Source organism: Pseudoliparis swirei, chromosome 1 (genome assembly GCF_029220125.1).
Source record: "Pseudoliparis swirei isolate HS2019 ecotype Mariana Trench chromosome 1, NWPU_hadal_v1, whole genome shotgun sequence".
Taxonomy (NCBI): Eukaryota; Metazoa; Chordata; class Actinopteri; order Perciformes; family Liparidae; genus Pseudoliparis; species Pseudoliparis swirei.
Genome location: NC_079388.1, coordinates 20506155 through 20529249, shown reverse-complemented (window position 1 = coordinate 20529249; position 23095 = coordinate 20506155). Strand labels below are relative to the sequence as shown.

The 23095-nt window shown below is 47.3% G+C and overlaps 1 protein-coding gene across 4 annotated transcripts in view; it reads left to right on the top strand.

Annotated features, from left to right (window-relative positions):
* The first annotated feature begins 3360 nt into the window (after positions 1-3360).
* Positions 3361-23095, top strand: part of LOC130192283 (protein MTSS 1-like) — a 37715-nt gene continuing 17980 nt past the window's right edge. For all 4 annotated transcript variants that reach the window (XM_056412147.1, XM_056412128.1, XM_056412138.1 and 1 more), the window contains exons 1-3: positions 3361-3688; positions 14372-14433; positions 15526-15599. In XM_056412147.1, the coding sequence (XP_056268122.1) occupies positions 3617-3688; positions 14372-14433; positions 15526-15599 (208 nt within the window). In that variant the 5' untranslated portion in view covers positions 3361-3616. The remainder of the gene's footprint in view (positions 3689-14371; positions 14434-15525; positions 15600-23095) is intronic.

Genomic DNA, 23095 nt, shown 5'->3' with positions numbered 1-23095 from the left:
GAAGGAGAGTGGTGCTTCATAGGGACCAACTCGCCCCGTGGCGTCACCACTGGCAGCAGTGGCACGGGCAACCCCTCCTCAGACTCCCCTCCCTGCTCACTCCCGGGCCAGCTCTCCGGGTTTGACGGCCCCCTCCGACCCCACTGGTCCAGTAGACACAGCCCCACAAGCGGCTCAGCCGAGAAGACAGAGAAGGCCCCCGGGCCGGTTCAGAGACTTTGTGCTTTCTTAGGGGAGGAGAAATAAGTTAAAGTGAGACCGTAGGTGTCATGATGAGTCCAGGTTGTCGCAGCGAGAGAGGTCCCAAACGCCGACATTACTGCACAAACTATTTAATTACAAAAATCAGACCAGAACGACAAAAACGCGGACCAAACAGTACGAAGCCACCCTGGGAATGAGACGAACAGGGTTTACATACACAGGCAAGGTGAGAGGATTGGACAACGGGGAACGAGACACAGGTGGACACAATGAGGGCGGGGCCAGCAATCACACAGAAGGAAACAATCAGGGCCAGGGCAGACAATCACAGGGAGACAGACGACACAAAACGAGACACAAACTCCAGATCATGACAGTACCCCCCCCTCAAGGGACGAATTCCAGACGGCCAAGCGTTCCACAAGGGTGGGTGGAGGGGAGCCGGAGGAGGGTCCAAGGCTGCAGAAGCAGTCCGGGGGGCGGGCCGCAGGACGATAACCAGGCCGAGGGGCGCGCTCTGGAGGGCGAGACGGAGGACAAGAGCGGGGAGCTAGGGGACCGGGCTCAGGAGAGGAAGTCCCAGGGGTACCGGGGTCTGGGGATGGGGGCTCTGTGGGACCAGGAACAGGCGACGAGACATGGGGAACCGGGGCTGGACGGGATGGGTCACGGGGAACAGGGGCTGGACGTATCATGGGGAACTGGGGAACTGTGACTGACCGGGACGGAGGCGGGATGGGGAGAACCGGGGCCAGGCGGAACGGAGGCGGAATACCGGGGACTGGAACACCGGGGACTGGAACATCGTGGACTGGAACCTCGGGGTCTGGAGCCTGTGACGGAGCACCGGGGACTGGAACCGGAACATCGTGGACTGGAACCGGTGATGGAACTCCGGGGACTGGAACCTCGGGTTCTAGAGCCGGAACACCGGGGACTCGAACAGGAACATCGGGGACCGGAACCGGTGATGGAACACCGGGGACTGGAACATCGGGGGCTGGAGGCGGCGGCGGAACACCGGGGACTGGAACCAGAACATCGTGGACCGGAGCCGGTGGACTGGAGCCGGTGACGGAACACCGGGGACTGGAGCCAGCGTCATTGACTCCAGGGCCCGGAGGGACTCCCACATCTCCTCGAGAAGAACCTTAGCGCAAGCTGGCCAGGAAGGAACCGTGCAGCGGAAACTGAAGGCTGGGTCCATTATTGGTGGCTTCGTTCTGTCATGATGAGTCCAGGTTGTCGCAGCGAGAGAGGACCCAAACGCCGACATTACTGCACAAACTATTTAATTACAAAAATCACAGACCAGACCAGACCAGACGAGACAGGAACGACAAAAACGCGGCCCAAACAGTACGAAGCCACACTGGGAATGAGATGAACAGGGTTTACATACACAGGCAAGGTGAGAGGATTGGACAACGGGGAACGAGACACAGGTGGACACAATGAGGGCGGGGCCAGCAATCACACAGAAGGAAACAATCAGGACCAGGGCAGACAATCACAGGGAGATGACACAAGGACTTCAAAACAAGACACAAAACTAGACACAAACTCCAGATCATGACAGTAGGTTCCAGAAAGGGCAAGAATGTGCCCTGGTCTCACTGGAAGTGATGGTAGTCCACCCTGATCTTCTTTAAAGAAAAAAAGAAAAGAAAAAAAAAGAAGGAAAGTTCTTATTGTTTTCCCATTATTTTGGAGATGTATTGTTACTAATGTTGTTCCTGCTGTTGCTTATGTTGTTCCTCCTGTTAGTAATGTTGTTCCTGCTGTTGTCAATGGTGTTCCTTGGGGGCAAGGAACTTTGTAAGGGGAGGGTAATGTAGCGACCCTGTGAAGTGGCTGTCAAGCAGTATGGCAGGTGGCATGCTGGTCGAGGTGGCGGGCCTGTGATTGGCGGAGTAGAGGGGAGGCGGGGTTAACCTGTTGGAAAAAGGGAAGTTAAGGTTGGTTGACGGAAACTGTGGTTGTTGACGTTGGAGCTGCTGAGCTGAGAGAAGCACGCTGTCGGTGGATGCCCAATAAAGAAGGAGTCATAACGTCGTCCCGTCTCCGTGTCATCAGTCCATAACGTCCGAGACGTTACAATATATACATTGTATGTATATCATTGAAAAATAACAATTATGGATATATATATATATGTATGTATGGATATATTTTCAATTAGAGAATTGTTTTATAATGTCTTTTATTGAATCTATCTTTTAAATATATATTTATATATTTGTTAATCTATGCCCTGGGAGAGTGCGGTGGAGGAGGCCTACGAGCGCAAGAAGATAAGGTATGCGGACCTTGCAGCAGACGCACAACAACGAGGCTGGAAAGCAAAGGTCTGCCCAGCTGAAATCGGCTGCAGAGGATTTGTAACCACCTCGACATCCAGGCTTCTTCGGGAGATGGGAGTGCGGGGGAAGGCCCACAGGCAGGCAGGCAGAGACCTGTCCAGGGCTGCTGAAAAGGGAAGTCAGTGGCTGTGGATTAAGAGGAAGGACTCCACCTGGGCTGTCGGATGAGTGATGACATCTAGGGAGTGAGCCCGGGACGCCGGATCTCACTGCTGAACCCTCTGGAGATGTCGTGGGTCAATCAGCGAAACATCGAAGAAGGAGGGCGCCCACTTGATAACCCAGAGGACGCCATCAATCATTCGACCAGCCCACGGAGTCTCGAGGATGCAGAAAGGGATATTTACACCTTGTCCTACATAAAAGATTTATATATATATATTTATATATTTAGAGAGAGACATTCATATATAAGTAAATAATACGTATATCATTGAAAAGTAACAATATGTTTGGATATATATCCATATATATATATATATATGGATATATGTTTCAATTAGAGAACTATTTTATAATGCCTTTAATTGAATCTTTTTTTTAAAATATATATATCTATATTTTGTATCTATTATATATATATATATATATAATTATTATTATAATAATATTGTATGACACCCTCTCTTTTCCCATTATTAAAAAAGCTTTCTCAGTTGAAGGCGGGGCCGAGCGGACACGCGGCCACGTATCTCCACGCGGCGCGTCCCCGAGAGCCAGAGCCAGTGGAGCAGCTGGTGTGTGGTTGATCCTCTCCGGCGGTGAGGTGGTGCGGGTGGTCGTCGTGGTCATAGCCGTCTCCTGCAGCCTCCTCCCGGCCCCGACATGCGTCCCTTCCCCCGGACCTGGTGGGACTCGTCGGCCCGGCCCGGGGTCTGACCGCCGGCTCTCCTTCAGCCGGGAAACCCTGCAGCGCGGCTCCTTTTTCCATCCACACCTAGCCGCCCTCTCCTCCTCCTCCCTCCCCTCGTTAATTCATTTGTTTTATTAATGGACCACGGAAGCTGCGCGTGAGAGTTTTTAGAGATATTCCCGTCGACGGAGCTGAGATGGAGACGATGATGGAGAGGGAGTGCAGCGCGCTGGGGGGGCTGTTCCAGACGGTCATCGGAGACATGAAGGTAGGAGCGTTATTATTGCATTTATTCATTCATATTTATGTATTTATTTCATATATATATATATACATTTATTCATTTAAATATTCATTTATGTATATATCTTTTTTATTTATTTATGTATGTATTGAAATATATTTATATATTTATTTAAATATGTATTTATTTATTCATGTATTTATTTAAATATATATTTATATATTTATTTAAAGATGCATGTATTTATTTATATATATTATTTTTATTATTATTATATTTATATTTAATCATATATATATGTTTATATATCTATGTTTATATATATATCTAGAATATATATATATCTCTCTCAATGTTCTCTCTGTTCATCCTGTTCCATCAAAACAAAGACAGTGGACTTCTCTTCTTCCTTTCTTTTCATCTCAGATTTCCAGGTGTTTTATCATTAATTTGCTAATCATCCAAGAGGGAGAGAAGGAGGAGGAGGAGGAGGAAGAGGAGGGGGGAGTAAAGTGGGTGTATTCAGGCTCCACTGCCTTCATTTTCAGGATGTGAACGCCTGCAGCCCCCCCCCTCTCCCCCCCCCTCTTTCCCCCCAATAAAAACACAACCCCCATCTTCATCCTGGTGACCAGCTCACCTTCATCATCATTCTGTTTGTTTTGAGGCGCTTTCAGAAGGAAAAGTTTAGTGTAAAAAAGGCGGTTTCAAAAAAATATATGTTAAAAATACGAAATATCATATCATGAGAGGATGATCTGACCAGTGGCGGTGCGTCCATAGAGGGCGCTAGGGCGCCGCCCCTCTTAAAATGTTGAGATGAAGAAGAAAAAGAAGAAGAAAAAAAGATCATATATCCTGTCAAAAAACATTAAATACCAAATCATTTAAATAGCAAATATACCGTGTTGACGCGCTAAATGTGTGTGGGAGACCGTCAGCCTGTCAACAACCACTTAAGTTAAATGTGACATAAATAATATATCGCCACTCATTATCACGGAGAGAAGCCCCGCCCCCTTTACGGGACACCGGCCCAACGTGTGTGTGCGGCAGCGAGCAAACATTTCACGGTCGTTTCGGCAAGGACGGCTTCTCATTGGAGGATGAAACGTGAATCTTGGGGCGCAAAAATGTGCCCTGGCCAATGACATCGTTTTATTATTTCACGTGACTGGACTATTCGGCCAATCAGAGACTGGTATCGTTCCCTCAGCCAGAGAGCTCCACGGAGCTACGGGAGCTGTTAGCTAACGGAGCTGTTAGCTGGTGCTCAGTGAGTAATGCTGTTTAATTTCCCCTGTCTGTTGTTCCAAAGGGACTGAAACTCTCTGGACTACAACGGGGGGAGGGGCCTAAAGAGCTGCAGACAAGTGGAAAGCACGAATGTTAATGCAGCATCTAGCTAACAGCATAAAGCTAACTCGCTACCAGCCTGAAGCTAACTCGCTAACAGCATGAAGCTAACGAGCTAACAGCCTGAAGCTAACCCTGTCTGCAGACCGAACTGGCATCGAAAACACAACAAAGAAGTTCTGAAAAACAGACACTTTCCCTCAGAATGATGGAGGCTGATTACAGACATGATGACTTTAACCAGAGAGTTATGGAGACTTTAGAGAGAGGAGCGACTCTACAGGAGAGGCTCTGTCCCCATGGAACATGTGATCTGACTCTACTCTGTCCCCATGGAACATGTGATCTGACTCTACTCTGTCCCCATGGAACATGTGATCTGACTCTACTCTGTCCCCATGGAACATGTGATCTGACTCTACTCTGTCCCCATGGAACATGTGATCTGACTCTACTCTGTCCCCATGGAACATGTGATCTGACTCTACTCTGTCCCCATGGAACATGTGATCTGACTCTACTCTGTCCCCATGGAACATGTGATCTGACTCTACTCTGTCCCCATGGAACATGTGATCTGACTCTACTCTGTCCCCATGGAACATGTGATCTGACTCTACTCTGTCCCCATGGAACATGTGATCTGACTCTACTCTGTCCCCATGGAACATGTGATCTGACTCTACTCTGTCCCCATGGAACATGTGATCTGACTCTACTCTGTCCCCATGGAACATGTGATCTGACTCTACTCTGTCCCCATGGAACATGTGATCTGACTCTACTCTGTCCCCATGGAACATGTGATCTGACTCTACTCTGTCCCCATGGAACATGTGATCTGACTCTACTCTGTCCCCATGGAACATGTGATCTGACTCTACTCTGTCCCCATGGAACATGTGATCTGACTCTACTCTGTCCCCATGGAACATGTGATCTGACTCTACTCTGTCCCCATGGAACATGTGATCTGACTCTACTCTGTCCCCATGGAACATGTGATCTGACTCTCTGTCCCCATGGAACATGTGATCTGACTCTACTCTGTCCCCATGGAACATGTGATCTGACTCTACTCTGTCCCCATGGAACATGTGATCTGACTCTACTCTGTCCCCATGGAACATGTGATCTGACTCTACTCTGTCCCCATGGAACATGTGATCTGACTCTACTCTGTCCCCATGGAACATGTGATCTGACTCTACTCTGTCCCCATGGAACATGTGATCTGACTCTACTCTGTCCCCATGGAACATGTGATCTGACTCTACTCTGTCCCCATGGAACATGTGATCTGACTCTACTCTGTCCCCATGGAACATGTGATCTGACTCTACTCTGTCCCCATGGAACATGTGATCTGACTCTACTCTGTCCCCATGGAACATGTGATCTGACTCTACTCTGTCCCCATGGAACATGTGATCTGACTCTACTCTGTCCCCATGGAACATGTGATCTGACTCTACTCTGTCCCCATGGAACATGTGATCTGACTCTACTCTGTCCCCATGGAACATGTGATCTGACTCTACTCTGTCCCCATGGAACATGTGATCTGACTCTACTCTGTCCCCATGGAACATGTGATCTGACTCTACTCTGTCCTCATGGAACATGTGATCTGACTCTACTCTGTCCCCATGGAACATGTGATCTGACTCTACTCTGTCCCCATGGAACATGTGATCTGACTCTACTCTGTCCCCATGGAACATGTGATCTGACTCTACTCTGTCCCCATGGAACATGTGATCTCTCTGACTCTATTCTGCTCTGAACCTCTTTCATGTGAGGGTGAACCTCTTTTATTCTGTGACCCTCTGAAGCCCCGCCCCCCATGTTCCTTAAAGCTGCTCTGAGCCTCTAAAGTTACAGTGTGTTGATAGTTGTTGTTGGACTGTGTTGAGCACGCTGTGTTCCTTAAATAAAGCTTTGTTTTTTTACAATATTCTACTCAAAACCTCTTTTCTTCTCATTGTTGAGTGATATTTAAACCGCGTCGCCCAACTGCGCCCCCCCCCCCCCCAAAAAAAAATCACCAGCCGCCACTGGATCTGAGAGATGAGTGTAAAACATGCTCTCCTATGAAAAATAAAATAAGAGTGGTGAAATAGAACTCAGTCATGAACAAACTTCTCCTGAAGTTAAACGTGAGGAACTTTAACCCCTCAGCATCTCAGGCCTGTTTCTGGGTTTTAAATCATTTCTTGAATGCACCTTTCCAACGGGCTCTTGCATCATTTGAGTCCTGGTGTTCTGCATGAAGACGGCAGAGCGCTCTCAGCCCCGTGAAGAAATGACCTCCAATGTCTTCCTCAGTGTGAAGAGCTCGTTGGGCCCAAAGTTGAAGAGTTGACGCCCGATTTATTAAAACTCTTCTAATCTCTTGTGAAAACTTTACTTTACTCACGTAGACGAACTGATTTGGTGTTTTGGAAATTAGTTTACCAAAACACTGGGTTCACAAGTCCTGGAATATATGAACAAAATAGTAGATGCATGAAAGAAATGTCTAAAATGTTGTAATATCGTTTTTCTCTACTTTCAACAAATGTGAGAGAGACTGAGAAATGACTTCAGACTACAGATCAAAGCATATATACACACATATTTATATATATATATATATGTGTGTGTGTGTGAAGACCGCCTACCTGACGCTCCGGAGGAACACTGAAGTTTATAGTTAGGAGATATATATATATATATATACATATATGTATAAATATATATATATATATATACAGTATATACAAATATATACATATATATAAATATGTATATATATACATATATGTACAAATATATATATATATGTGTACATATATGTATATATATATAAATATAAATATTTATATTTTCAATACATATGTGTGAGGACCGCCTACCTGACGCTCCGGAGAAACACTGACGTTTATAGTTAGTAAATAGTTAGTTTATATATATATATATATATACAGTATTTATATATATATATTTTTTTATGCATATATAAATATATATATTTGTATACATATTTATATATGTGTATACATATACATATATATATAAATATATATATATACAGGACTGTCTCAGAAAATTAGAATATTGTGATAAAGTTCTTTATTTTCTGTAATGCAATTAAAAAAACAAAAATGTCATGCATTCTGGATTCATTACAAATCAACTGAAATATTGCAAGCCTTTTATTTTTTTTTATATTGCTGATTATGGTTTACAGCTTAAGAAAACTCTAAAATCCTATCTCATAAAATTTTAATATTTCCTCAGACCAAGTTAAAAAAAAGATTTATAACAGCTGAGTGTTTGTCAAGGCTCAGGAAACCCTTGCAGGTGTTTCGAGTTAATTAGACAATTCAAGTGATTTGTTTAATACCCTACTAGTATACTTTTTCATGATATTCTAATATTTAGAGATAGGATATTTGAGTTTTCTTAAGCTGTAAGCCATAATCAGCAATAAATCAGAATAAAAGGCTTGCAATATTTCAGTTGATTTGTAATGAATCCAGAATGCATGACATTTTTGTTTTTTTAATTGCATTACAGAAAATAAAGAACTTCATCACAATATTCTAATTTTCTGAGACAGTCCTGTATATATATATATGAAAACTAACTATTTACTAACTATAACCTGCAGTGTTCCTCCTCGGCGTGAAGTGGGCGGTCCTTAGTGATTTCCTGAGTGTTCATTGGTCAGTTTCCCCCATGACATTGAAGGTTAGGGTCTGTCGCTCCCGGCCGTCGCCATCTTGTTTTCCGGTGAGCCGGTGAGCAGACGTCAGCCAATAGGAACGCGGAGCAGCGACCTGTCAATCACCATAAGCCCCGCCCCTAAAGCACACCTGTTCCTGTGGTGATGTCATCACTCCGGTGGTTTTGCTTCTCAAAGGGTGGCCTGGTGTCGCGCCCTCTTCCTCCTCCTCTTCTTCTTCGTGTCCTCCTTCCTCTCCTCCCTCGTTTCCTTTCTTCCTCACAGCTTTCAGGCACTCTTCTTTCGGGTTCCCTTTTCTGCATTTTCCTTTTCCTTCAGTTGGCTCCCTTTCTTCTCCTCCTCCCTCCTCTCCTTCCTCCTCCTTTGTGTCCTCACTCCATCTCTTCCGTTGTTTCTCGAGTGAGTCTTCATCCCTCGTTCTTCGGTTCCAGTCGTTGAGTTTAATTTCTCCTCACGCTGATGAGAGATGAATCAAATGACTTCTTCTCCTTCTTCTTCCTCTTCTTCAGTCTTCCTTCTCTTTTTTCTCCTTCTTCTTCTCTTTCTTCTTAGTTATAAATAGTTCTTTTGTTGGGGACTACTTTCAGCGGCTCATGGATACGCATTTTGGCAGCAGGAGGGTGTGTGTGTGTGTGTGTGTGTGATTCATCTCTTCATTTGAAGCCTCCAGTTTGGCGTTACGGCCGTCGCCATCTTGTTTTAGCGTAGACTTCTATACAACCGGAGGACCTCTAGACCTCTGAACCTCTAGACCTCTGAACCTCTAGACCTCTGAACCTCTAGACCTCTAGACCTCTGAACCTCTAGACCTCTGAACCTCTAGACCTCTAGACCTCTAGACCTCTGAACCTCTAGACCTCTGAACCTCTAGACCTCTAGACCTCTAGACCTCTGAACCTCTAGACCTTTGAACCTCTAGACCTCTGAACCTCTAGACCTCTGAACCTCTAGACCTCTGAACCTCTAGACCTCTAGACCTCTGAACCTCTAGACCTCTGAACCTCTAGACCTCTAGACCTCTGAACCTCTAGACCTCTGAACCTCTAGACCTCTAGACCTCTGAACCTCTAGACCTCTGAACCTCTAGACCTCTAGACCTCTAGACCTCTAGACCTCTGAACCTCTGAACCTCTAGACCTCTAGACCTCTAGACCTCTGAACCTCTAGACCTCTGAACCTCTAGACCTCTAGACCTCTGAACCTCTAGACCTCTGAACCTCTAGACCTCTAGACCTCTGAACCTCTAGACCTCTGAACCTCTAGACCTCTGAACCTCTGAACCTCTAGACCTCTGAACCTCTAGACCTCTGAACCTCTGAACCTCTAGACCTCTAGACCTCTCAACCTCTAGACCTCTGAACCTCTAGACCTCTAGACCTCTGAACCTCTAGACCTCTAGACCAATGAACCTCTAGACCTCTGAACCTCTAGACCTCTGAACCTCTAGACCTCTGAACCTCTGAACCTCTAGACCTCTAGACCTCTGAACCTCTAGACCTCTAGACCTCTGAACCTCTAGACCTCTGAACCTCTAGACCTCTAGACCTCTGAACCTCTAGACCTCTGAACCTCTAGACCTCTGAACCTCTAGACCTCTGGACCTCTAGACCTCTGAACCTCTAGACCTCTGAACCTCTAGACCTCTAGACCTCTAGACCTCTGAACCTCTAGACCTCTAGACCTCTAGACCTCTGAACCTCTAGACCTCTGAACCTCTGAACCTCTAGACCTCTAGACCTCTAGACCTCTGAACCTCTAGACCTCTGAACCTCTGAACCTCTAGAACTCTGAACCTCTAGAACTCTAGACCTCTAGACCTCTGAACCTCTAGACCTCTGAACCTCTAGACATCTCGACCTCTGAACCTCTAGACCTCTGAACCTCTAGACCTCTGAACCTCTAGACCTCTAGACCTCTAGACCTCTGAACCTCTAGACCTCTGAACCTATGAACCTCTAGACCTCTAGACCTCTGAACCTCTAGACCTCTGAACCTATGAACCTCTAGACCTCTAGACCTCTAGACCTCTGAACCTCTGAACCTATGAACCTCTAGACCTCTAGACCTCTGAACCTCTAGACCTCTAGACCTCTGAACCTCTAGACCTCTGAACCTCTAGACCTCTAGACCTCTGAACCTCTAGACCTCTGAACCTCTAGACCTCTAGACCTCTAGACCTCTAGACCTCTGAACCTCTGAACCTCTAGACCTCTAGACCTCTAGACCTCTGAACCTCTAGACCTCTGAACCTCTAGACCTCTAGACCTCTGAACCTCTAGACCTCTGAACCTCTAGACCTCTAGACCTCTGAACCTCTAGACCTCTGAACCTCTAGACCTCTGAACCTCTGAACCTCTAGACCTCTGAACCTCTAGACCTCTGAACCTCTGAACCTCTAGACCTCTAGACCTCTCAACCTCTAGACCTCTGAACCTCTAGACCTCTAGACCTCTGAACCTCTAGACCTCTAGACCAATGAACCTCTAGACCTCTGAACCTCTAGACCTCTGAACCTCTAGACCTCTGAACCTCTGAACCTCTAGACCTCTAGACCTCTGAACCTCTAGACCTCTGAACCTCTAGACCTCTGAACCTCTAGACCTCTGAACCTCTAGACCTCTAGACCTCTGAACCTCTAGACCTCTGAACCTCTAGACCTCTGAACCTCTAGACCTCTGAACCTCTAGACCTCTGGACCTCTAGACCTCTGAACCTCTAGACCTCTGAACCTCTAGACCTCTAGACCTCTAGACCTCTGAACCTCTAGACCTCTAGACCTCTAGACCTCTGAACCTCTAGACCTCTGAACCTCTGAACCTCTAGACCTCTAGACCTCTAGACCTCTGAACCTCTAGACCTCTGAACCTCTGAACCTCTAGACCTCTGAACCTCTAGAACTCTAGACCTCTAGACCTCTGAACCTCTAGACCTCTGAACCTCTAGACATCTCGACCTCTGAACCTCTAGACCTCTGAACCTCTAGACCTCTGAACCTCTAGACCTCTAGACCTCTGAACCTCTAGACCTCTGAACCTCTAGACCTCTGAACCTCTTGACCTCTGAACCTCTAGACCTCTAGACCTCTAGACCTCTGAACCTCTAGACCTCTGAACCTATGAACCTCTAGACCTCTAGACCTCTGAACCTCTAGACCTCTGAACCTATGAACCTCTAGACCTCTAGACCTCTAGACCTCTGAACCTCTGAACCTATGAACCTCTAGACCTCTAGACCTCTGAACCTCTAGACCTCTAGACCTCTGAACCTCTAGACCTCTAGACCTCTAGACCCCGTGTCTCTGTCAGACGCAGCGGCTCGATGAGCTCGTTCCTCGGGTCTGAAGAAGGTTTTCATCGTTCAGACGTCCCAGAAACTAAACATCTGAATAATGAAGCGACTGAACTTTAGTTCTGGTTGTTTCTCCTCCTCCGTGTTGCTAAGTTCAAGACCCGCTGAGACGGTGGGCTTTCAGAGCGACTCTTGAGCGGATTAGCTGGAGGCTAATCGCCATTTATCTCGGACTGAGCCGCCGCCTTAATCCTCCTGGTGTCTCTCTCTCTCTCTCTGTGTCTCTCTCTCTCTCGTTCTCTGTCTCTCTGCCGCATTGGTTTTCGGCCAAATGGGTCACGTTGTTGTTGTTGTTTTTTGTTGTTGTTGTTGTTGTTGTCATGATTATTGGACATCGACTCGCTGTTGATGGAACGACTTTCACCGATCATTGGTCTTTGTGAAACCAAACTCCCCGTGAGGATCAATACCTCAGAGCGCCTCGCTGCTCGATCAATAACGTCAGGACGCCACTCTCCTGCCTGTTAGCCGGTTAGCTTAGCTTAGCACAGTGACTGGAGACGGGGGGAACTGCTAGCGCTGCTCGGTCTGTCTGCGTCTCGTCTTCTGAATCAAGCCTCCAGCCGCCGGGGGCTCGGGAGGAAATGAGCTGCAGCCCTTTTTCTTGTCTTGTGAGGCGACACAAACACAGGCTGAGGTTAGGAGGCTCCGGGGTCAGAGGTCAGGGGTCAGGGGTCGCCTCACAGGACCAACGATGGAGGACAAACGTAACGGGGAGGACCGGCAGGCTGCTGCCTCCGGGGGTTGCCACGGTGACAATCTATGTCCTCAGTGACTGATTGATGCAGCGTGTGTGTGTGTGTGTGTGTGTTTGTGTGTGTGTTTGTATGTTTGTGTGTGTGTGTGTTTGTATGTTTGTGTGTTTGTGTGTGTGTCAACAGAACAGAAAAAATATCTATTTTATATAATTTTGTTGAATTAAAAACAAAGGAAGCTGAAATGTGTGTGTGTGTGTGTGTGTTTTGGGTAAGGATGACTCGGCACATGCCCCTCCCCCCTCCCCCCCCCTCCCCTCCCACAATGCCCCCTCTCTGTCTGACGCCCCTTGCTGCAGCAGCGTAACCATAGCAACGGTAGCCCGGCGATGACGCCAGGCATCGTCCTCTCAAACGGATCAAGGCTGAACACACCCACCTCCGCCTCTTCCTCCTCTTCTTTCTCTTCCTCTCCTCCTCTTCTCCCTCTTTCTCTTCCTCTTCTTTCTCTCTTTCCCCTCCGCTCCTCTTCCTTTGTTCTCCTCCTCTTCTTCCTCTTCCAGCTCTTCTTCCTCTCTTCGTCCTCCTCTCTCGCCTCCTCGTCTCCTCTTCCTCTTTCTCCCCCTCTTCCTCCTCCCCCCTTCCTTCTGTGACGATGACGATAACAATGGGCGACGCCCACAGAGTGCAGCTTTCTACAGGAAGTCTGTCTCCAAAATAACGTAAACACATTTGGCATGAAGTTAAGTTCCTGAAGGCATCACGTCTTCCTCCTGTGTTGTCCAGGAACATAAAGAGTTGCATCATCGTTTATATTTAGTCTTTACATTCAGTCTCTTTTATTGAACCGGGTTATTCCGCCCGGTAACTCTCAAAGACTTCGTACGACGAGCTGGAAATGCTTTAACATCGACTTTAAGATGCCGACTCTGCAAAATACCAGAACTCAAAGGTCGACGGCTGCAAGTGAAAGTAAACATCAAGACGACGACCTCCGTGCTGCTGGAGGCCCACGGCGCTCCTGAGTGGAACGCCTTCTTTACATGAGAGTCCTTATTTACAAAAAAATTAATTATGGAAAAATAAAAAACATTTCTTTTAGACAATAATTGAATTAATAAAATTATTGAAAGATAAAAATAATTATTGTGTAAAATTATAATAATCTAATTAATAAAATTACGGAGAGAAAAAACATTTTGTGCGATTATTGGACATAATTTAATTAATACAATTACGGAAAAATAAAAATTGTATGTGGTTATTGGACAATAATTGAATGAATACAAGTATGGAGAACATTTTTTATTTTTTATTGTGCGATTATTGGACAATAATATATTTAATAAAATTATGGAGGGAAAAAATCCAGATAAAGTCTGATACGAGTGGTGTTGTGTTTCCGATGCATGACCTCATGACCTCATGATCTCATGACCTCATTAAAGTCTTCTGGGGGATTTGAGTTAAAATAACTAATAACTCCGAGCAGGACGTCCACGCCCAGAGGATGAAGCCCCGTGTGCAGCTCTGAGGGAGGAGGTGGTTTAGTGTAACTCATTCTTCTCTTCCCCTCAGGGCAGTTATCCCGTCTGGGACGACTTCATCAACAAGGCCAGCAAGCTGCAGTCACAGCTCAGGTAAACAACAACAACATCAACCGACCCGTCAATGTTGCAGATTGTTGCTATAATTCATGAAGTAATCGGATACAAAATAGAACAGAAAATCAGACAAAATAAATATTTGTTTTCCCTTTTTTTTATTCAATGCAGTATTTTATTTATTTATTGCATATAAAATTAATTTAAAAAAAAGTCAAGTTTTCACCGAGAAAACTGTTTAAAACTTACAAAAGGTGGTGAAAAATTTCTAAAAATGTTTAAACCCCGCTCCAAAAAATATCAACTTGTTATCATCTTAAGTGATTATTTACAGAATAAGAATAAGAAGACACACACACACATGTGGAGTGTGTGTGTGACACCTGAGCTCATGGAAATCCAGTCAGTGTTTAACCCTCCTGTTACCTTTCGGGTCAATTTGACCCCATTCAATGTTTAATGTCGGTGTTCTTTGGGGTCAATTTGACCCCAGGCTGTTTTTCACTGTGCAAAACATATAAGAAATATCAACTTTGTTATTTATTTAAAGGGCTATTTAGGTAGTCAACAAACAAACATAAAGTACCTCACACTTAAACTTGGGAAGCAATATTAATTCTAATAATTTTCTGGAGGTTTTAATTGCTGGGGTCAAATTGACCCCGAGGGTAAAATATGTTAGTAAATGTAAAGGTAACAGGAGGGTTAAATGTCAGCATCACACACCAACACACACACACACACACACACACACTACAACACAAATGTGCACAAACATAAGGCAAAAACACACATACACATTATTCATCATAAACAATGACGCACATATACGCTCAGCCCTACCGGCCATTAACCACACACTTGCATTCACCTAAACACACACACACACACACACACACACACACATACACAACTCAATTATCCTTGTGTGTGGCTGGCAGAGACTAATGAGGCCATAAAGTCGTGATCAGTGCAATGGATCAGCAGCCTCCAGAGGTCACCAGAGGTCACAGCTGATTACAAACTCTCCTCCCCTTCCTCATGACACACACACACACACACACACACTCTCTGAGGTTAAATGCTTCTTCTTCATCCATCCAAACCGTTCCTCTGTCGTGTCTCCAGGACGACGGTCGTCGCGGTAGCAGTCTTCCTGGACGCCTTTCAGAAGGTCGCCGACCTGGCCAACAACAGCCGAGGTGTGTGTGTGTGTGTGCGTGTGTGTGCGCGTGTGTGTGTGCGTGTGTGCGTGTGTGTGCGTGTGTGCGTGTGTGCGTGTGTGTGTGTGCGTGTGTGCGTGTGCGTGTGTGTGTGTGTGTGTGCGTGTGCGTGTGTGTGTGTGCGTGTGTGCGTGTGTGTGTGTGTGTGTGTGTGCGTGTGTGTGCGTGTGTGTGCGTGTGTGTGTGCGTGTGCGTGTGCGCGCGTGCGTGTATGCATGTGTGTGTGTGTGTGTGTGTTTTGGTTTCTCTTTAAGCCGTTTCCTGATCAGAAATCTAAACCGTTAGTGATGAAGCTCAAAGGGACAGTTTGGATATTTGTTTTCTTTCAGCTACTTTAGTTCAAGTTAATTTGATCTCATTAAGTCACAACATCAGTCAGACTTTATACCGACAGACTTTAGATCCGACGTCCTGGATGTTCGATGCCGGAGACTCTTCCTCCGCCTTGCTGCTGAATCAGTCGTGCAGGTTTTCATTGATCGGAGGCCGTCTTCCAGCCTGGAAACATCAATGGAGGTCACTTCCTGGATGGATTAGAGGAAGCAGGAAGCTCTGTGGAGTCTCTCTATTTAGTGTCAGGTGTATATATATATATGTATATATATATATTTATGTATATATATATATTTATGTATATATATATATTTATGTATATATATATATATATATTCAGTATATATGTATATATTTATATATACAATTATACATATATATATATATATGTGTATATATATTTGTATATATATATATATTTATATATTTCATATATATATACAATTATACATACATATATATATTTATATATATGTATGTATATTTTGGATGAAGACAAAGAGTGAGAAAAAGATGTTGAATCTGAGGGAAATTGTGGCCAACACAGATGAAATGTCAGATTGTAAAGAGACGTGATGGGAGGAGGAGCAGGTAGAGAGAGAGATGGAGGGCAGATGGTAATGGGAGAAAGAGAGAGATGGTGAAAAAAGATGGAGGGGGAGAGGGAGGGGAGGGGGGGGAGGGGGGGGGAGGCTGTCAGCTGTTGCTGGTGGTCATGGCAACGAGATGGAAATCACTGCAGGACTCGGCGTATCTCATCTCATCTGAATGGAGAAGAGGGAGGACAGGAAGTTGAGGAGGAGGAGGAGGAGGAGGAAGTTGAGGAGGAGGAGGAGGAGAAGACGAGGCAGAAAGGAGGCTGAAGGTCACAGAGGCAAATGACCCGAAAGCTTCTGAGTGGTCGACCGTGAAGGAGAGAGGAGAGGAGAGAAGGTGAGAGAGGGAAGAGGAAGAGAAGAGGAAGAGAAGAGGGGATTGGAGGTGAAACCTTTTTAGTGCCACAAGAAAAAACAGTTGCCTTCGTGGTGCGTTCAGGTGCTATTCGGAAAACACACTTTTACGGTATCTTGTCCCATGTGGTCTGATGGTTGGGACTACATTACCCATGAGCCTCAGCGGCTGCAGCTCAACTGTTTACGTCATAAAACGGTGTGTGTGTGTGTGATGTCATATCTTTAATGTCCACACGGGGTTTTCATCGAGCCCAGAGGCCCAAACATACGATTCATTTATTCATTTATTGATTTATTGATTTATTTATTGATTCTCACGTTCAGCTGTGAAAAACTAAATCTTCTCCTAAACCTGATCAAAAGATTCTTAAAGTTTTAGTCACGCAACTTATTCTGTCGTGTGTGCCGACCGCAGACTGACCGCACGTAGTCGTGAGCCATCTTGGATTCCGCCGTCGCCATCTTGGATTCCGTCTGTCGCCATCTTGGATTCCGTCTGTCGCCATCTTGGATTCCGTCTGTCGCCATCTTGGATTCCGCTGTCGCCATCTTGGATTCCGGCCCTTTGATAGAGGACCAATGGGATTGATCTGGACGAGTAGAACCTCTTGAAGGAGTAAAGCCCTCCAGCTCCTCCGTGACTCGGGGTTCTACTTTGTTGACGCGTGTTGATCAACAAGCCGGCGCCTGTCTCTTTAAGAGGAAGGCCAGCCGCTCTCATTCCTTTTCTCTCTAATATATAGTTTTGTCTCGTATTACTCGTCTAAATGTGAAACAATTTGTTAAAATTAATTCATACAACTAAATGGAAAACAACGTTACATCTAAAAATATATATAATAATATTTAACTTTAAATATTTGTTCAGAATTTTACAAAGAATTTAAAAAAAGAAGCGAAATCTTCTCCGACATTAAACTGAAGATGCAGAGACCCCCTGGACCCCCTGGAGCCTCTGGACCCCCTGAACCCCCTGGACCCTCTGGACCCTCTGGACCCCCTGAACCCCCTGGAGCCTCTGGACCCCCTGAACCCCCTGGAGCCTCTGGACCCTCTGGACCCCCTGGACCCTCTGGAGCCTCTGGACCCCCTGAACTCTCTGGACCCTCTGGACCCTCTGGACCCTCTGGACCCCCTGAACCCCCTGGACCCTCTGGAGCCTCTGGACCCCCTGAACCCCCTGGAGCCTCTGGACCCTCTGGAGCCTCTGGACCCCCTGAACCCCCTGGACCCTCTGGAGCCTCTGGACCCCCTGAACCCCCTGGAGCCTCTGGACCCTCTGGACCCCCTGGACCCTCTGGAGCCTCTGGACCCCCTGAACTCTCTGGACCCTCTGGAGCCTCTGGACCCCCTGGACCCTCTGGACCCTCTGGAGCCTCTGGACCCCCTGAACTCTCTGGACCCTCTGGAGCCTCTGGACCCTCTGGACCCCCTGAACTCTCTGGAGCCTCTGGACCCCCTGAACTCTCTGGACCCTCTGGACCCCCCGGACCCTCTGGACCCTCTGGAGCCTCTGGACCCTCTGAACCCCCTGGACCCCCTGGACCCCCCGGACCACCGGATCCCTGCAGGATGAACTGGTACCTCTTTGGCCTCGTGGTCTTCATGGTCTCCATGGTCCACCTGGTCCTCGTGGTTCACTTGATCAACCAGATCCGCATCCACCTGGAACCAGAGACCAGGACCAGGAAACTCTTGTTTTATAAGAACATGTACCACCGGAGTTTTCTGATGAGGGAGCTGAACTGACGGCGCCGCGTGTCTGGACCTGAAGGCCTCATTATGGCCTGGTGTCGCCATGGCAACGGCAGCAGCAGCTGCCTAGCGTGAAGTCACAGAGATCACGCCCCCCCCCCCCCCCCCTTCAGAGAGGCTGCACCTCCAATCAATGCAGATGATGGAGACGCTCCAGAACCAGAACCAGCCGGTCCTGAAATTATGATTATTTTATCTTTTTATTAATCTACTTGATGAGTTCAGCTATAAATGTTGTTGTTTATTAAAATGATTTTTTGTAAATGTTTTTTAAATGTTGTTTTTTAAATGTTGTTTTTGTAAATGTTTTTTAAATGTTTTTTAAATATAGTTTTTTTAAATGTTTTTTTAAATGTTTATTGTTCAGTTCACACGTAGCGATCTGGAGTTTGTTTACTCAGTCAAACGGATGTTTACAGTAGTTGTGTATTAATGTGTAGTAGTGTGTGTAGATAATTAATTGGATTTAATCAAACTTATGATAATAATAAACGTGTATCCTGGATTTTTTTACACAAATGTTTATTTCTTTTTTTAACTAAAAAGCTACAAAATATACTAAAACTATATTTCCTCATAAAGACTTTCTGTCTGCTAGATCGATATTAAAATTAAACTTTCAACTTGTTTGCTTTAAATTTTCTAAAATACGAATGTAAAGTAAAAATTATTTACAATTTTTTTAAAGGGTAAAATTTAATATTTTGACCTATATATATATATGTACATATATATATAGGTCAAAATATTAAATTTACATATATATATATGTACGTATATATATATATATACGTACATATGGATATAAATATATATATATATATAAATATATATATATGTATATATAAATGTACATATATATAAAAATATATGAGAGAGAGAAGAGAGAAGTTAATGTATTTGTGCTGTTTGGTGTGTTTAGTATAATAACTTGTTATCATAGAGGTAATTAACTGGTAATTAACGTGTGTGTGTGTGTGTGTGTGTGTGTGTGTGTGTTCATGATGGGAGGATCAAAGTGTTTCTGGTTGAACAGACAACAGCCAATCACAGAAGAGAGAGCTGCCTGAACAGGCCTTTGGTAGTGAACACACACACCCTCACACACACAAACATACACAGACACACACACACATAGACACAGACACACACACACACACAGACACACACACATAGACACAGACACACACACACACACAGAAAAACACACACAGACACACACAGATTATATTCAAGTTATCTCTAAATTGTGATGCTGAGATGAAAATCTAACGATGACTCAGAAGCTTTGTGTGTGTATGTGTGTGTATGTGTGTGTGTGTGTGTGTGTGTGTGTGTGTGTGTGTGTGTGTGTGTGTGTTTACTGTCAACAAGTTTTCCCGTGAGAGCGGCTCAGCAGCAACGTCTGAGAATAGATGTTCAGCTTCGTTCTGATTCATCACATCTGACCTGAGGGTCAGAGGGTCCTGGTGGACCCGCGGGTCAGAGGGTCCTGGTGGACCCGCGGGTCAGAGGGTCCTGGTGGACCTGAGGGTCAGAGGGTCCTGGTGGACCTGTGGGTCAGGGGGTCCTGGTGGACCCGAGGGTCTGAGGGTCCTGGTGGACCTGTGGGTCAGGGGGTCCTGGTGGACCCGAGGGTCTGAGGGTCCTGGTGGACCTGTGGGTCAGGGGGTCCTGGTGGACCCGAGGGTCTGAGGGTCCTGGTGGACCTGAGGGTCAGAGGGTCCTGGTGGACCTGTGGGTCAGGGGGTCCTGGTGGACCCGAGGGTCTGAGGGTCCTGGTGGACCTGTGGGTCAGGGGGTCCTGGTGGACCCGAGGGTCTGAGGGTCCTGGTGGACCTGAGGGTCAGAGGGTCCTGGTGGACCCAAGGGTCTGAGGGTCCTGGTGGACCTGAGGGTCAGAGGGTCCTGGTGGACCTGTGGGTCAGGGGGTCCTGGTGGACCCGAGGGTCTGAGGGTCCTGGTGGACCTGTGGGTCAGAGGGTCCTGGTGGACCCGCGGGTCAGAGGGTCCTGGTGGACCTGTGGGTCAGGGGGTCCTGGTGGACCCGAGGGTCTGAGGGTCCTGGTGGACCTGAGGGTCAGAGGGTCCTGGTGGACCTGTGGGTCAGGGGGTCCTGGTGGACCCGAGGGTCCGAGGGTCCTGGTGGACCTGAGGGTCAGAGGGTCCTGGTGGACCTGTGGGTCAGGGGGTCCTGGTGGACCCGAGGGTCTGAGGGTCCTGGTGGACCTGAGGGTCAGGGGGTCCTGGTGGACCCGAGGGTCTGAGGGTCCTGGTGGACCTGTGGGTCAGGGGGTCCTGGTGGACCTGTGGGTCAGGGGGTCCTGGTGGACCTGTGGGTCTGAGGGTCCTGGTGGACCTGAGGGTCTGAGGGTCCTGGTGGACCTGTGGGTCAGGGGGTCCTGGTGGACCTGAGGGTCTGAGGGTCCTGGTGGACCTGTGGGTCAAGGGGTCCTGGTGGACCTGAGGGTCTGAGGGTCCTGGTGGACCTGTGGGTCAGGGGGTCCTGGTGGACCTGAGGGTCCTGGTGGACCCGTGGGTCAGAGGGTCCTGGTGGACCCGTGGGTCAGAGGGTCCTGGTGGACATGAGGGTCAGGGGGTCCTGGTGGACCTGGGGTCAGGGGTCCTGGTGGACCTGTGGGTCAGGGGTCCTGGTGGACCTGAGGGTCTGAGGGTCCTGGTGGACCTGTGGGTCTGAGGTCAGAGGGTCCTGGTGGACCTGTGGGTCAGGGGTCCTGGTGGACCTGAGGTCAGGGTCCTGGTGGACCTGAGGGTCTGAGGGTCCTGGTGGACCTGTGGGTCAGGGGGTCCTGGTGGACCCGAGGGTCTGAGGGTCCTGGTGGACCTGTGGGTCAAGGGGTCCTGGTGGACCTGAGGGTCAGGGTGTCCTGGTGGACCCGTGGGTCTGAGGGTCCTGGTGGACCTGAGGGTCTGAGGGTCCTGGTGGACCTGTGGGTCAGGGGGTCCTGGTGGACCTGAGGGTCTGAGGGTCCTGGTGGACCTGTGGGTCAAGGGGTCCTGGTGGACCCACGGGTCAGAGGGTCCTGGTGGACCTGTGGGTCAGAGGGTCCTGGTGGACATGAGGGTCTGAGGGTCCTGGTGGACCCGTGGGTCAGAGGGTCCTGGTAGACATGAGGGTCAGGGGGTCCTGGTGGACCTGTGGGTCAGGGGGTCCTGGTGGACCCGAGGGTCTGAGGGTCCTGGTGGACCTGTGGGTCAGGGGGTCCTGGTGGACCTGAGGGTCCTGGTGGACCCGTGGGTCAGAGGGTCCTGGTGGACCTGAGGGTCCTGGTGGACCCGTGGGTCAGAGGGTCCTGGTGGACATGAGGGTCAGGGGGTCCTGGTGGACCTGTGGGTCAGGGGGTCCTGGTGGACCCGAGGGTCTGAGGGTCCTGGTGGACCTGAGGGTCAGGGGGTCCTGGTGGACCCGTGGGTCAGAGGGTCCTGGTGGACCTGAGGGTCAGAGGTTCCTGGTGGACCTGAGGGTCAGGGGGTCATAAAACGTTGATTTGTTGACAGTAAACTTTTCTGTAAATATTAAAGTTTCCATAATAATAATTTTTTTGGTGATTTAAAGGATATTTTAATATTTGGGATCAAGTTCAACATGTTGTCAGCAGTCACACGTGAGACGGAATGAATCATTATTTAAAAGGGATTTTTCAAAATAAAACAATTTTCCTTTTTAAATTTCTATTGAACAATATTCTTCTTTTTAATTGTACATGTAAAAGTATTCTTTCTGTTTCAACTTGAACCTAAAACGCGACATGAGAGATTTAAATGATGTCTAAATAAAGACGGAACATTTAGCCTGAAACTCAAAGCTGCTGAGCAACTCTGCTGGTGACCTTTGACCTTTGACCTTCACAGGAATCCCAACGTCGCCGTGTTTTGAGACGAATAATGAAAAATCCACCTCATGCAAAACTATTCAAACGTCCATCAAACTTTGATTCTGCAGTTGTAATAAAACTAAAAAGTGATGTCATGAATGTTAGGAATGTTAGGAATGTCAGGAATGTTAGGAATGTCCATCGTGACGCTCAAAAGTCCCGACGGCAGCGAACTGCTCCTCATTAACGGGAGAGGGGAGACGTTCCCTCTTTAAAGAATGCTAAGACTGGACTGTAGAGCTCCCACTCACACACACACTCACACACACACACACTCACACACACTCACACACACACACTCACACTCACACACACACACACTCTGCAGATGGCATCCTGGTATCTCCGGCCTGCTCCCCCTCCCTGGTCCTGTGTGTGGTATTCAGGGACCGTACGACTCCGGCGACCTCCGAGGAATTCGACCTCCTCTTCCTCCCACTTCACATCCTCTCCTCCTCTTCCTCCTCCGTGGATTATCTTTGTCGCATTTCTCTTATTTTTCATCGTCAGGTCTTCTTGAGCCTGAGAGGTGAGACTC